The sequence below is a fragment of the Amblyomma maculatum genome, chromosome 1 (genome assembly GCF_055883805.1).
Source record: "Amblyomma maculatum isolate TAMU_Amacu chromosome 1, ASM5588380v1, whole genome shotgun sequence".
NCBI lineage: Eukaryota > Metazoa > Arthropoda > Arachnida > Ixodida > Ixodidae > Amblyomma > Amblyomma maculatum.
The window spans coordinates 373621855-373634841 of NC_139344.1; the positions used below are offsets into that span (position 1 = coordinate 373621855).

Below are 12987 nucleotides of genomic sequence, written 5' to 3' on the forward strand. Positions count from 1 at the left end.
TTCATTTAGTGACATCAGCGAGCCTATTGCTTGTATTCTGGCCTAAGTTTCTGAACTTGCTGTATGAACTCATCCTCAGATTGAGTCACTGAGGCAGAATGGATAAAAAGGATGAAGTGAAAACACCGCTGTAGAATAACCTTAGCAAATCTGGTAGTTTCATGTAGTACCCTTAGCTTTGTATTTGCTGAAAAACTGCTTCATGATTTGGGATTTGACTTTTTGGTTATTATTTATCCAAAATTCGGCTGATGATTTTGTGTTCATTTCAGAATGCAGTTTTCGTTTTTTTTTAGCATGTGCTACATTATAGAATATTCCTGTGAAATCAAAACCCAGAGTTTTCATGTTTTTTTTTAGCATGTGCTACATTATAGAATATTCCTGTGAAATCAAAACCCAGAGTTTATCGGCAAATTTTTACCTGAGCATTTCATTTATGTACAATTCACACAAAAATGTCAGTTCATTACTAGTAAGTTATGTTTCACTGCAAGGGGAAACGCTGTCACCAACAAAGAAATAGTGAGGCTATTTAAGAGTCCCCAACAAGGAATGTGATAGCATGAGAATTCAGCTGCATTTCCTTTGTGTGTTTGCATCAATTTGGTCAGTGCATATGTCAGCACATCACCCAACGCTTATTGGTCGTTGAGATGGAACCTCAAATTCCTTTGCGAGGGCCAAGAGGCCGTTTTGAATTTAACTGCTTTGAGCAGCGCTGTGCAATTGGTCATATCTGGTCACGCTACATCATCACTTTCTCAAATCATCATGGAATTTTGTCTTGACAGGAAGGTAAGACCCCATATTTTTTGGGTGGTCCAAGGGCTATTTTACAACTTGACTCGTGTGGATAGTCATCTGTGCTTGAGCCTTCATGGTTACTCGACTTTTATGACATCACTGTCTCAACTAATCAGAATTCGTTCTCTGACAGCAGCGGGATTTTGACGCAACAAGAAGTCTAATGCTATCGCATTAGAAAGCAGCAGGCAGAAACACAAATCTAAGTTGATTTTTGAAAGGTAGGCTGTCATATGTTGTCGCTACATTGAGCAGGAGGGCAGCAACACTTGGTCAGTGTTCATAAAACAGACAAAAGCAGGTACTGACCATTTTGTGCGCATTGCTAGCATACGGCAGGTGTAGCCTTGCTGTCTGCAAAGGTCTATCAGTTAGTGGAGTGATCCTTTGAAATGCAGAACTTTACTTAATCCAATGGCATGGCATTTCGCATTGCCCTTGGCTTTTTCAGTTTATTTTATTTGCTGATCATTCTCAGTAATAACCATGCTGTGGCATGCACGTAAAAAATAGAAAAACTTTGCAATTAAAACTGAATTAAAAATAATTTCAACATGCTTTTTATTTCTGGCCCAATGATGATGATTTCTGACTATGATGATTTTTTTAGTAACAAACACTTTCCAAAATCCCCTATCATGAATGATTCAGAATAGGAAAAAAAATTGCAAAAACGAACTGTCATCCCGGTGGGCACAATTAGGTTGTTGTACGTTTGAGAAATATGCATATAAGTCCTAGGGTTCCCTGTGCACAGCTGAAAGAAAGCACTTAACGAAAAACCAACGCCAAGTTAAGTCTGAGGGAGCAATTAATAATCATAATAAAATAAACAAGTTCATTTCTGAACAGTTAACAGTTACACATATTTATGGTCAGGAGATGCCACACAGATGAAGAAGGGACCAAGATGACACGAGCGCTTGTGTCATTTTCGTTCCTTTTAACTTTTGTTTGTCTGTTTCTGAACTTGTGCAAACAAGCTCTAAGCAAAGAGATTAACAATAACAAGTTCTGTTGAAAGAACAATTTTCGTATAAAAATAATGTTCTTCTATGAGGTTTTATTGACAAGGTACGAAACGGAGCATTGAACAAGAAAAAAAAATGAAAAGAGAAGTGATTTTGAACATCGGTGCTCTGTGCTTCCTTGAACAAATGTTTTCCTCAGTCAAGTGGCAGAAGAAAAGAAATTTACAGTAAACAAATGTTTTCCTCAGTCAAGTGGCAGAAGAAAAGGAATTTACAGTGAGAGCCATTTCTAGGATGTTAGATTACAATTGGTGCGGGTACATTTGCACATGGCAAAATCGTGCAGCGACAGTAAGGCAGTCCCCTCTCACGCTGCAACTGTATGCCATATACTGCCTCTTGTGTTCTCACGAAAAAAAAATACCAACATTAGAAGCAGTAACAGACTTTCTGCATCTTACTAAGCAAAGCTAGGCTTTGATAAATTTGTTAAATGCATCATTGAAAAAGTGAAAACACAACAGTACCCAGGGCTTAACATGGGAACAATAAAGTTTTCAGTTGTGGAAAAATAGTAAAATGCACATGACATAATGCACATATGGGCCACATGACTGGTGCCTGATCACTTACCATTTCCATTGAGTCAAGTAAATGAATACTACACTGCAGTTTCAGTGCCACATGAGAAAAGTAGTGCTGAAATTGAACAGCACAAATTTTCCCGCTGTTTCATTAGCACGTATAACAGAAAAATACTGTTTGTGAATGGCATTTGAGACACGAATGAAGAAAAACCTTACAGACTACTGCTAGTGAGAAGTTATGAGCTAAAATCAAACACGGTTAAATTGTACATATGTAGACCCTCGAGTTATGGTTTAATATATTGAGCAATACATATGAGTAGCAATCCATTTACATTTTTCTCGTTACTGCTTGGTTCCTAATGCATTGTGGCTGCTTTTAGAAGATTGCAGCATGGTACTGTAGTACATAAGCACACATTGTACAGAATTGGCATTTCACAGCTCGTTTTTGCAGTTTTGCAGTAGGCATACACCGTCGCTTTTAATTCTAAATGGCAGTTGGATGAACAGGTACAAAGTTTCTTTGTATAGGTACTGCTGGAGTGACTAAGGTTTATCTTTCATCAGCCAACAGGCATATAATTCTGGATGAATCAGGTTTCTTAATGATACTTTGTCCACAACAAAATTGATTCACAAACACAACAATAATAGATTGCGAGCATCCGCTATTGTCACAGGGGCAAAACATTGTCGACTCGTACTCAACTAAAAGCGTAGTTCACTTGGTGGGATAGATAACAAATATTCTCCATCTTGCTAGGTAATGCGGCAAGTAGACTATTCTGCGTGCTATAGTTCACCCCTGACGAATCAGTTTTGAGCACTTTGTATCTAAAAAAAAAAGAGCTTGGATATGGCTTACAGCTGCCAACACTGTAAATTAATGAGCTTTATTCTTGACCCTTCCTTGCATCTCTCTGGGCCTGGCAGGAAATACCATCAGAAGATTTTGATGGCTCGTATATCGGAGTGCGGGTTCTCGATGTGCTCCTTGCTCTGCACCAAGCGCAATTCAAGCAGAGCCACGGACTTTGCCTTGGCTGCGGCAGCACCGTCTTCAGTCCTGCCCTCTGCCTCAGCTCCAGGCAAGGTGGTCGCCGCAGCTTCGCCTTCCTTCTCCTTTTCCTTCTCTGCAACCATGCCAACAGCAGCAGCGAGTCTTGTGGACCTAGCTAGTTGAATGGACTTCGAGGATAATCATCCAGTTTTTGTTTGTGTCAATTCAATTGTATGGTCTTAAGTGATTCTCTTGACACTCATTTGGCAGCAAAAGACGCATTTATTTCTGAGAAAATTGAAATTTAACAGGAGATATGAATCTTTCAGGTTCAGGCAAAGTGTTTCAAATCAACTAAATAAAGTTTTCTGTTTCCCTGCCAATTGACTGAAACTTATGACACTCATGGCGACGATAGATAGATGGATGCTCAAGTGAAGGTTTGGTTTTGATTTTGGTTTATGGGGTTTAACGTCCCAAAGCGGCTCAGGCTATGAGAGACGCCACAGTGGAAGGCTTCGGAAATTTGACAATCTGGGGTTCTTTAACGTGCACTGACAGCGTATAGCATACGGGTGGACTGCCACGGCCGGGATTCGATCCTGCATCTTTGGGCACAGTAGTCGAGCACCCTAACCACTGCAACAACAAGATGGGGGCTCAAGTGAAGAGATAGCCAAGTGCATATGCCACAGCTAAAGCTAAAAAACGCAATTTCTTTTTTTCCAGCATTAAATAATAACCTCATGCACATAGTATGGAACACTGAGACGGCTCAGACCACTTGACATTTTGCTACTAACAACAGAAAAGCTTATTCTTTAATGCGAAATTCCATGATAATGCATGTTGGCACAGCCGTATAGAGTTAAGCAGGTGACAGGTCAGCCTGCCAGTTTCACAGGTTTGCTGGCTTACACAGCTTGAGCTACACTGCCCCCACACCCGGAATTTCATTCACGGGTGCCTTCTTACTGCGAGAAAGTTAGATCTATCACTCCAGAGTTGAATATCATGGCATGCATCTGCATTTGCTGCCAACCACTGCCACTATGGTTGTTGAAGGTTTGCAGCTTCTTTAAGAGACTTGCGGGTTCTCAGGGCCACTAAATGTGCCACCAGTACCGCCAGCAGCTATGAGTCTACAGCCCAGTGCACCCTATGTCTCGGACAGTTGCTTTGTGATCAGGTCTGAGAGGCCATGTGTTAGTGGAGTTCCTATGGTGGGAAACAAATTCTAAGCTTAAGACCACTACACTGTATACTAAACTTGTGCTGGTACTAGAATTCAAACAGCTTTTCTATTAAGCAACGTTTATTTTCATTGCAGATAACTGATTATAAAATTTTGTTTCAAACAACAAGGAAAGAAGAGACTGCTCTCAAGTATAATCAATCAAAGATGTGACAATGAAAACAGGCCAAGTCTCACCAGAAGCATGCTTGAACGTCTTGAGCAGCACACCCTGGACAGTTGCTACTGCCTTCTCTAAGGCTTCCTAGTTGAACAAAGACAGAACAAACGAAATTAAATTCACTAGGCGATCAAGAAAATGAGGAAAAATTAAATCTGCGAGTAATCCAACTGGGTAGATGCACTATCTTTGCATAGACAGATAGAAGACAGTAAAAACTTTATCTGGCTTCTGCAGTATTTGATGCTCAACATCAGTAAGATAGGAGGGAACACATCACTGTCACCACATGATGCATCACTGATGACAAGCTTATGCAGTGCTACAATGAAAAAACAAATTATACAAAACCAAAAAAGGTCATTTCTATTCTCTTGGAGGGATGGGTAGGATAAATGCAATTATTCTAAGTATGCACTTTAGGTGCAGAATAAAGTACTGTAAAGAGCCAATTGAAAGCCACAATATGACACAAGCTGTAGACCACTCTCGAAACATTATTCAAGTGATTTTTCACAGTCGGCATGGGAAAAATTGTATGCAAATGCAGGATTCTCTTAAGCACATCAGCACACGCTCTTAAGCAAATCACCCAATGCCAAACTCTTTTACTGACGTGCCTTCCAGTATACCACTGACTTTGTGAATGTGTACTGGAAAATCAAAGTCAGGACTATGTCCACAGCCTACTGTGTGTGTTCATTACACTGCTGCTGGTTTTGCCAATAGAGTGATTTAGTTTACCGTGATCTGTGATCCGCCATGGTGATCCTCTAACGCACGTGGGCGGGACAGGACGCACAAGCTGAATGATCCCGACGCGGCAGGTCTATGTGCCGACATCCAGTATGTGGCACCATCTATCGGCGTCAAGGGGATCCGGGCATGCGCAGTGGAATGTGCGGTAGCGGATTACGATAGCGGGTCCCGGTTCACAGTAAACTAAAACTCTCTAATAACAAGGCAACAAATACCCAGTCACATATCTGACAAACCTTGAGGTTGTTGGTGCGCGTGATCCAGGCCAAAATGCAAGCGGCCAGCAAATCTCCCGTGCCAGTGAACTGCGCACCAATCGCAGGAATTTCGATCTTGACAGCACTCCGCTGGCCTCCCTTCTTGCTGCTGCCGTAGAGGTAGATCTCCTTGGACGTCTCGCTCGGCCGGTACGAAGTCAGCACCACAATGGGGATGCCTTTTGCATGCAGGATGTCCATCGCTTCTAGCACTGTACTCTCAGTCGTGATCTGCTTCTCAGAAAGCAGCCTGCCACATTCAAACAAAGCAAAAGCACACTCGTCACTTTTTCCTCGTGGCTGAACTGGGCTCACACACAGTCGGAAATGTGTAAAGGGATCCAGTGTTATGTCCAGAAGGCAGATCTCATGCAAAGTTTTCCAAGGCTTCAAAAAGGCCAGGAAAAAAAAATAACAGAATTTAACTCACTAAGCAACCATGAAAATGAAAAAAATGCATGTAGCAAGTACTTCAACTGAGTCTGTATATATATTTTTCTTGCCGTATCTGCCTACTGAAGAACATGGTTGGAGGTTATTACAGCAGGAAGTAAATAAGACAAGACCAAGACTGAACTCCAAGCAGGTTGCTGAAACTGCCATGTTGTTGAGTGTCACAGACATTGTCACAAATCATTTCTGTCACATCTGCTGCACTCCCACGAGGCTTTTAAATTTTTTCACTGCTGGACTTAGTGTTACACTGTTGCTATAATGCTGTCTAAAGTGTAAGCTGTATTACAAGTTCTCTTTATTACAAGCTTGGAGTTCTTTAAAAACGAGTAGGTTGACCTTCAGTGACTCAAAAAATTACTCTTTACATAGAGCAATGCAATTCGGACACAATCTGATTACATGATCAATGTGGATCTCAACATTACTTCCAAATTTTTGCAACTATTTTAGTCTAGTAAGGCATAGGTCCGCGCTAGTTGATAACTTGTCTCGAAAGCAAAGTGCATAAAAAAATACAAGGTCAGGTCAAGACAACAGATTAGTATAGTTCTTGTATCAGTTTGTTCATTGTCTTTATCTGCCCTTGTCTTTGAGGGTGCTTTAGAAGGGCTACACTAAGTTGACTTTACACTCTGATGAACAGCACAGCTGTCCTTTATCATAGAGGTCACTTTGAAGGACAAAATTCAATATTTTTCTAAATGATTCCATTGACTGAACAGCCCATGCAGCTGACGTGCTAGGAAATGTTCTTTGTCTTTAAAGTGATGACTTTGTCAGCCTAGCATAGCAATAGTAAAATTTAAAAAAAAAAAAAAAAAACACTGCAGCGGAGTGGGCTCAAAACCAAGAATTTCCTGCGGGAAGCAAACATAGAACACTGTAGCTATCGCCACAGCCAATCTTCCTGCATGCTTTACTGCCATTCCCTTGCGTTGTGCACTGCATGTCGTCGTGTTCATCAATTTCTAAACATAAAGCAAAACCATGAGCCAACAAGGATAATCACATGATTTTGCATGCCTACTCGGCTTAACTATGCTAAAACACTGCCACATTTTTTCTTGTTATGTAATTGCTATGCACAATATGTAAAATAACTAACATTGGTTCATACTGAAAAAAAAAAAACTGCTTGTAGTAGAGCATCATGCCACTAGTTGAAGCAAAATGTCCACAGAAGGACTTTTAAAATATAATTTTCACTTAACTCCATTACCACTTAGTAATGTTTGAAAAATTTAATATGCATGCCTGGGAGTATAAACGATTCCTTAAAAGCCTAAAAGCCAAAGTCAGCGCATTATAAATTTCCTGTGGTGACTAGTGGCAGTGAGGGTAAGTGTGGTCTTATTTGGATAGATTAGCAAGTGTGAGGAATGAATCTATCTTCTCCTGTGACAATAAAGCAACCTCCCATGAGTTTGTACCTGTGCATAACGCTAGCTTTTACTCTTATTTTTCTGGAAAAGGATTTTAACATGCTCATTAAAGAGTACATTTCCTATTGTTAATTGCTGCTTTTAGTAGCAAGAGATCAGTTTAAAGGTTTTAGGTGTGGGTTTCCTATGCCAGGATGCAGTAGTTAAATTGGGAGCGAAACAGAGTGTTATACAAGAGCTTTCTACTTAGCAGGACATATATGGCAATCTCTATTTAGGATAACAACTACCTCTTGCACTTTTGAGCAAATGTTGTTAACATGCATGCACTCCGAAGCATGTGTTTAGAAAACACAACCCCCGATTTCTCGCTATAAGTTAGGTACACACCTGGTGCACAAGTTAACACACTTTATCTTTGGCCAATTTCAAAAGAGTTTGTTATTTTGAGCCATCTCAAGCACCTTAAAGCAAAGTGAGCTTGCATGGGTTTAAGCATTTTTTAAACCTTTTCCAGTAAGAAACCTATACTAAATCATCAGCATAAATAACAAAGCCGCACAATGTATTGATTACCTAGCGCAGAATCATTTGCATAAAACAAAGAAAGGACAGAGGCCAGAATTGTGTTTTGTGGGACCCCCATACTGAAAAAAAAAAACATTATACAAAGAAACCTCGATCTCAAGAAATATAGATACATCTTACATTTTCCTACTCATTATAAACCCTAGAAATCTGTTGCCCAAAATGAAACTAGACTAGCCGAAAGTAAAATTTTCATTGTTAGTGATCTAAACCTAAGGACAAATGTGTAGATTACTGGCACGTATTACATATCGGATTGCATGACTAGGTTTGAAGTCAGATACACTTAGTTACAAATTAACAGATAAAAGCAATACGAAAATGCAGATCAAGGTTCATTCACACTCACTCTAGTTCATACTGATTTGGAGTGACCACGTCAGCCATAACAATGAGGCGATCTCTGTATATGTTCACTTGGGTTTGAGGCACATACTGAAAGAAAAGAGAATATAGAAAAATAACATTAATAAATAGGTTGCAGGTACTTCTGAACAGAACTGGTTGAACAAAGAGTACTCTAACAAAGTCAATAAAATTTTTATTTGGCATGCAATTAATCAAAGCATCTTATCAGGTTGCTTGCAGGTTGCAGAGATAAGAATTAGCCTAACAAACACAACTTTAACTCTTTGCATGGTCCCTTACACATTTCTCCACAAGGGACTTAACGAGCAGCCTCGGTTAGGGTTGGCCCCTTCAGTTTCCACTGGAAGAAGCATCTCGCAATTACTCACGACCCAGCCTCTTCAAATTTGAAGTGCCATGCTGTGGCTGTCCTTTGCTCAGCTTCGAAGATATTAGTTTAATATGTCCAGTGAAAAATGTACATTGGGAATTTATAGTTTTTATTGAAAAAAGAAAAAACTTGGAAACTTGGAGGACACTTAAGCTCCCAAAGTTATTAGCACCATCTGTGGCTCCCCTTGTTCACTTATTCACTAATTCCTTAACTGTGCTACTGTTATCTCGGATATATAAGCTACCACATTATGTGAAAGAGCACATGACATACACACAGAGCCTTACTTTAACCAAGCCGTCTGAACATGCCTGTGTGGTCTAAGAGCAGTGCATTTGACTCAAGGTCTAAGGGCCACGAAGGGCTTGTCTCCAATCTCACCCTCCCAACCCAGAGGAGCTGTATGAGTCCTTTATCAGCTATCTAAGCTATCCGGGGCCTTTAATGTTATCCCATTAAAATTAAGAGAAACTACATTTCTTCTGAAAAAGTCCAAGAAATGCATTAAAAAAAAATTACTACTCCCCGTAACTGCCCCTTCCAAGAGTCACCCATAAACCTGCCTCTGAATATGCCAATGACCATTTCGAAGTGTGTAGCATTATTGTCCCGTCTAATATTACAACCACCCTAACGTCTGCAAAACAAGCAGTGTAATGCAACACAAGCAGCATGTTGAAACTAGGTGAACGTTTGCCTCCACAGCTAAATGTACTAAGAACAGGGAAGGCAAGAGTTTTTATCTATATTTTTGAACCAGGACAGAAGTTTATCAGTCTGTACAGTTAACTTATCCAAAAGGAGTGCAATCACTCTGCATATAATTACTGTGTGCTTTCTGCCCAATCGCTTCAGTGCAGAAGCACTGAAGCAACACACTACACGTACAAAGGGTCATGTGTACAATAACTTGCGCACTGCATGCATACAATGGCATCCTGTTACTGAAATCGAAGTACACAATTTAATAATCAAGAACAAAATTCTCAAGGACACTGATGCCAGCTCTGCTAACCTTGATACATATACAAGCTTCAACTATACCTGGCTACAAAATTGACAAAATTAACATCTCTAAAGAATAGCCAAGACAGTACTTGTATGATGAAAAGGGGTAAAAAAATTAGGCGCAATCAATTAGATTAATTTAGGTGAAATGTGAAAGCATTTCTCACCATCTTCTCTTCATTTTTCTATAGCCTGCAGTGCACATACTGTGTCACTCGCATGTAACTTCACAAATTAAGTCACTATGATCGCAATAACCCAGTCACTATCACATATCACTGGTGTGTAAGTATAAGTTGCTACAGCCGGTGCTTTGTTGCAGCCATTGTTTCATTACTGCAAGAGTTTCTTTATAGCCAGTGTTTCATTATAGCAGGTGTTTTGTCACAGCCAGAGTTTTGTTGCGGCCAGTGTTCCACTACAGCCGATATAGCCTGTGTTTCCTTATCACTTGAAGGCTTACACAGATGCCACCGATGCCGGAGAGTTTTTGCCTTCAATTCACTCCTAATGCTATCACATTAAAAGACAAGAAAAAGCATCATTTTAAACATTTTCGCAGGCACATGCTTACATTAAGCCTTAATTGAAGCCAACAGAGAAAAAGCACGTGATTTCTACAAAAGAAGCACACATTTAGCACCAGTCTATTTGATACCGACAGCAGTGAAACTGACTAATTTGCAGCGTATATATACGTGCCATTACTGCTGCTGACATGTAACGCAGGACATTTCACAAACATTTTGGTAATTGTAAACTTTGTTGCTTTTCTTACACTCATTTCTTTAAACCAGTTAAGGTTAGTTTAACACACTAATGAGTTTGACAAAGTGCAAATACTTACTAGTTTTCCGTTATCTCCCATTACAGGATCACATACTGCAAAATTTAAATGTTACAGTTAGTAACAGCTCTGTGCAACCTAGCAAGGTCAGCTTGTAAGAAATACTGTCAAGAGAGCTTACCATACATCAGCGAAGGATTTTCTTGTTTTAGCTCTTGCACTATATCAGCCACTTTATTGAGAAAAGAGTCTGAGCCAACATAACCTGCAAACAATGTTTGGAAACTCATTGACAGTTCTTTGCTGTATTTACAGAAAACAATACTGCGGTTGGAAATTGTACCTGTCAGTATGTGTGAGTACTTGGTAATTCTGTTCAGCCTTAAACCCTCATAGAGGTCTTGCAGCTCTTCAGAATTCAGTATTTGACCCTTCACTGCTGGGTACCCTGAAAAACAGCAGAACAAGCTGGTTTCAATTTTTTTTCGCCTAAAAAGAGTTATGTGAAATACAATATAAACAGACGTATGGGAGAGGACAGAAAGACTAGATTAAATGAACAAGTTGAGGGGGAGCTTTAGTCTGCCTGACTGGAAATTCTCATCAAACCTCATAATTGTTTGTTTTGTCTTGTAATCAGCATATTTATGGTTTTACAAACAGTACCACAAACAGCTTCTGAAATTAAACTTTTTTGTGTGTTTGCTTGTGCCTTTATGTGCGCCTCATTTTTTAAGAAAGGAAGGATGCCAGAGGGCTTTCGGACGAAAAGATGTTTAAGTTGGTCTGCTGCTTCGCCCTTGCAGGACGTGCTGTCAACTGTGCCTATCCGCTGTTGACCGTTTCTTCACCAAACATCGTGTTATGCACTAAAACATCGCAAGTTGGACGAAGTTGTCCATATTTGAATTGACACAAAAACAGGCGATCAGCGAAATGAGTGCGTGAGCGCTTATCATGCTAAAGGTTGAGAAACACTTATCACCAACCAAATTATTTATTAGAACCCGACGTTTCGGGACCAAATCGGTCCCTTCCTCAGGGGCGACTAAAGTTTGAGGCCCGCAGTAGCAGGCAGTGGCCTACGCTTCCCCTTTCTGCATGAAGAAAGACTAACCAGCCTTAGATTAAGATTAACCAGCCAGATTAGAAAGATTAACCAGCCTTAGTCTTTCTTCATGCAATGCACCAACTAGCCCAGCAACGTGTTTTACTAATTACCCCTTTCTATGCTATTCCTGTACTCCTTATCATGCTGCTTCGTTTGCATCGTGCTCTTTTTTTATCCATAAAACCGCATCCACCCTAAGTGACCTTTGCCTTTTACTTAACTCTTTGCCGCCCATATTTAAGGGGCCGCCCCGGCACACAAGAGTTTGGAACTCTCGGTGAAAAGAGCGGCCTACTATGCAATTAAAGTGAATTCCCAAGTGGCGGTTTCAAATTACTTTTAACTATGTAGTTGACTTTTTTTCTTTTACGGGCGGCATATCGAAAAAGACGTACGGAAGGTCAATTAAGTGGATCGAACATGTTTCCGATTGCGGTATTCAATCGATTCCAATTACTGTGTTCCTAGATAAAATGACCTGTTGAAGCATTGCTTCAACAGGTCATTTTACCTGGCATGATAAACATGGACGATGATAAAATACCGCAGTGAACGACGTACCAGTATGGTTGGAGAACTGTACAGAGTTGATAAAGTCCACCTCGAATCCGAGTGTCTGCAGAGTTGAGGTTCAAGAGTGCGCGATCAGTTTTCAACCGCAACGATCGCAGAACGGAAGACAAGGCAAAAATAAAAGGAAAGCAAGGCAAAGAACACGTAACCGACCTGAAGAGGAAAGCAGGCGCTCTTGTTGCCCACGTATCCGGAAACCACATGGCTCTGTATGGAGAGTACCCGGTAGTCACGAGCCATCGGTCTAGAGTTTGGCGGCAATAGCAGCAGGGTTTCTTTGGATCACGAAGTGGGTGCCTCGTTTTACGAGCGGCCACACACTGATGTTGCTGCCTGCTCCGCCGACAACGCCGCGTCTGATAGCAACCGCGAAAGCAGCCAAGTGCACGTGACACCAGCGAAGGTGAAATCACTTGGAGCCCCTACGGCGCTAATATGCACGCCTTCGATAGCTGAGTAAAGCACCGCAAAAAAGCGGATCAGCTGAAACCGCAGAAACGAAACCGGCGCCGTTGCCGCTAAAGATTGGCTTGGCTAGATT

The 12987-nt window shown here is 40.7% G+C and overlaps 1 protein-coding gene across 2 annotated transcripts; it reads right to left on the bottom strand.

Moving 5' to 3' along the window:
- Positions 1-1344: 1344 nt before the first annotated feature.
- LOC146208233 (pyridoxal kinase-like) lies at positions 1345-12903 on the bottom strand. 2 transcript variants are annotated; one of them, XM_084592121.1, is made up of 9 exons: positions 12600-12890; positions 12435-12489; positions 11106-11210; positions 10944-11027; positions 10823-10857; positions 8575-8660; positions 5779-6049; positions 4801-4867; positions 1345-3501 (listed from the first exon to the last, which is right to left on the bottom strand). In XM_084592121.1, exons 1-9 carry the CDS (start codon positions 12684-12686, stop codon positions 3311-3313), a joined length of 981 nt encoding a protein of 326 aa, XP_084448247.1. In that variant the 5' UTR covers positions 12687-12890; the 3' UTR covers positions 1345-3310. The 2 variants fall into 2 exon arrangements, with proteins under 2 accessions (XP_084448247.1, XP_084448251.1); XM_084592125.1 differs by lacking the exon at positions 1345-3501 and adding an exon at positions 4306-4586 and having other exon boundaries at positions 12600-12903.
- Positions 12904-12987: the final 84 nt, after the last annotated feature.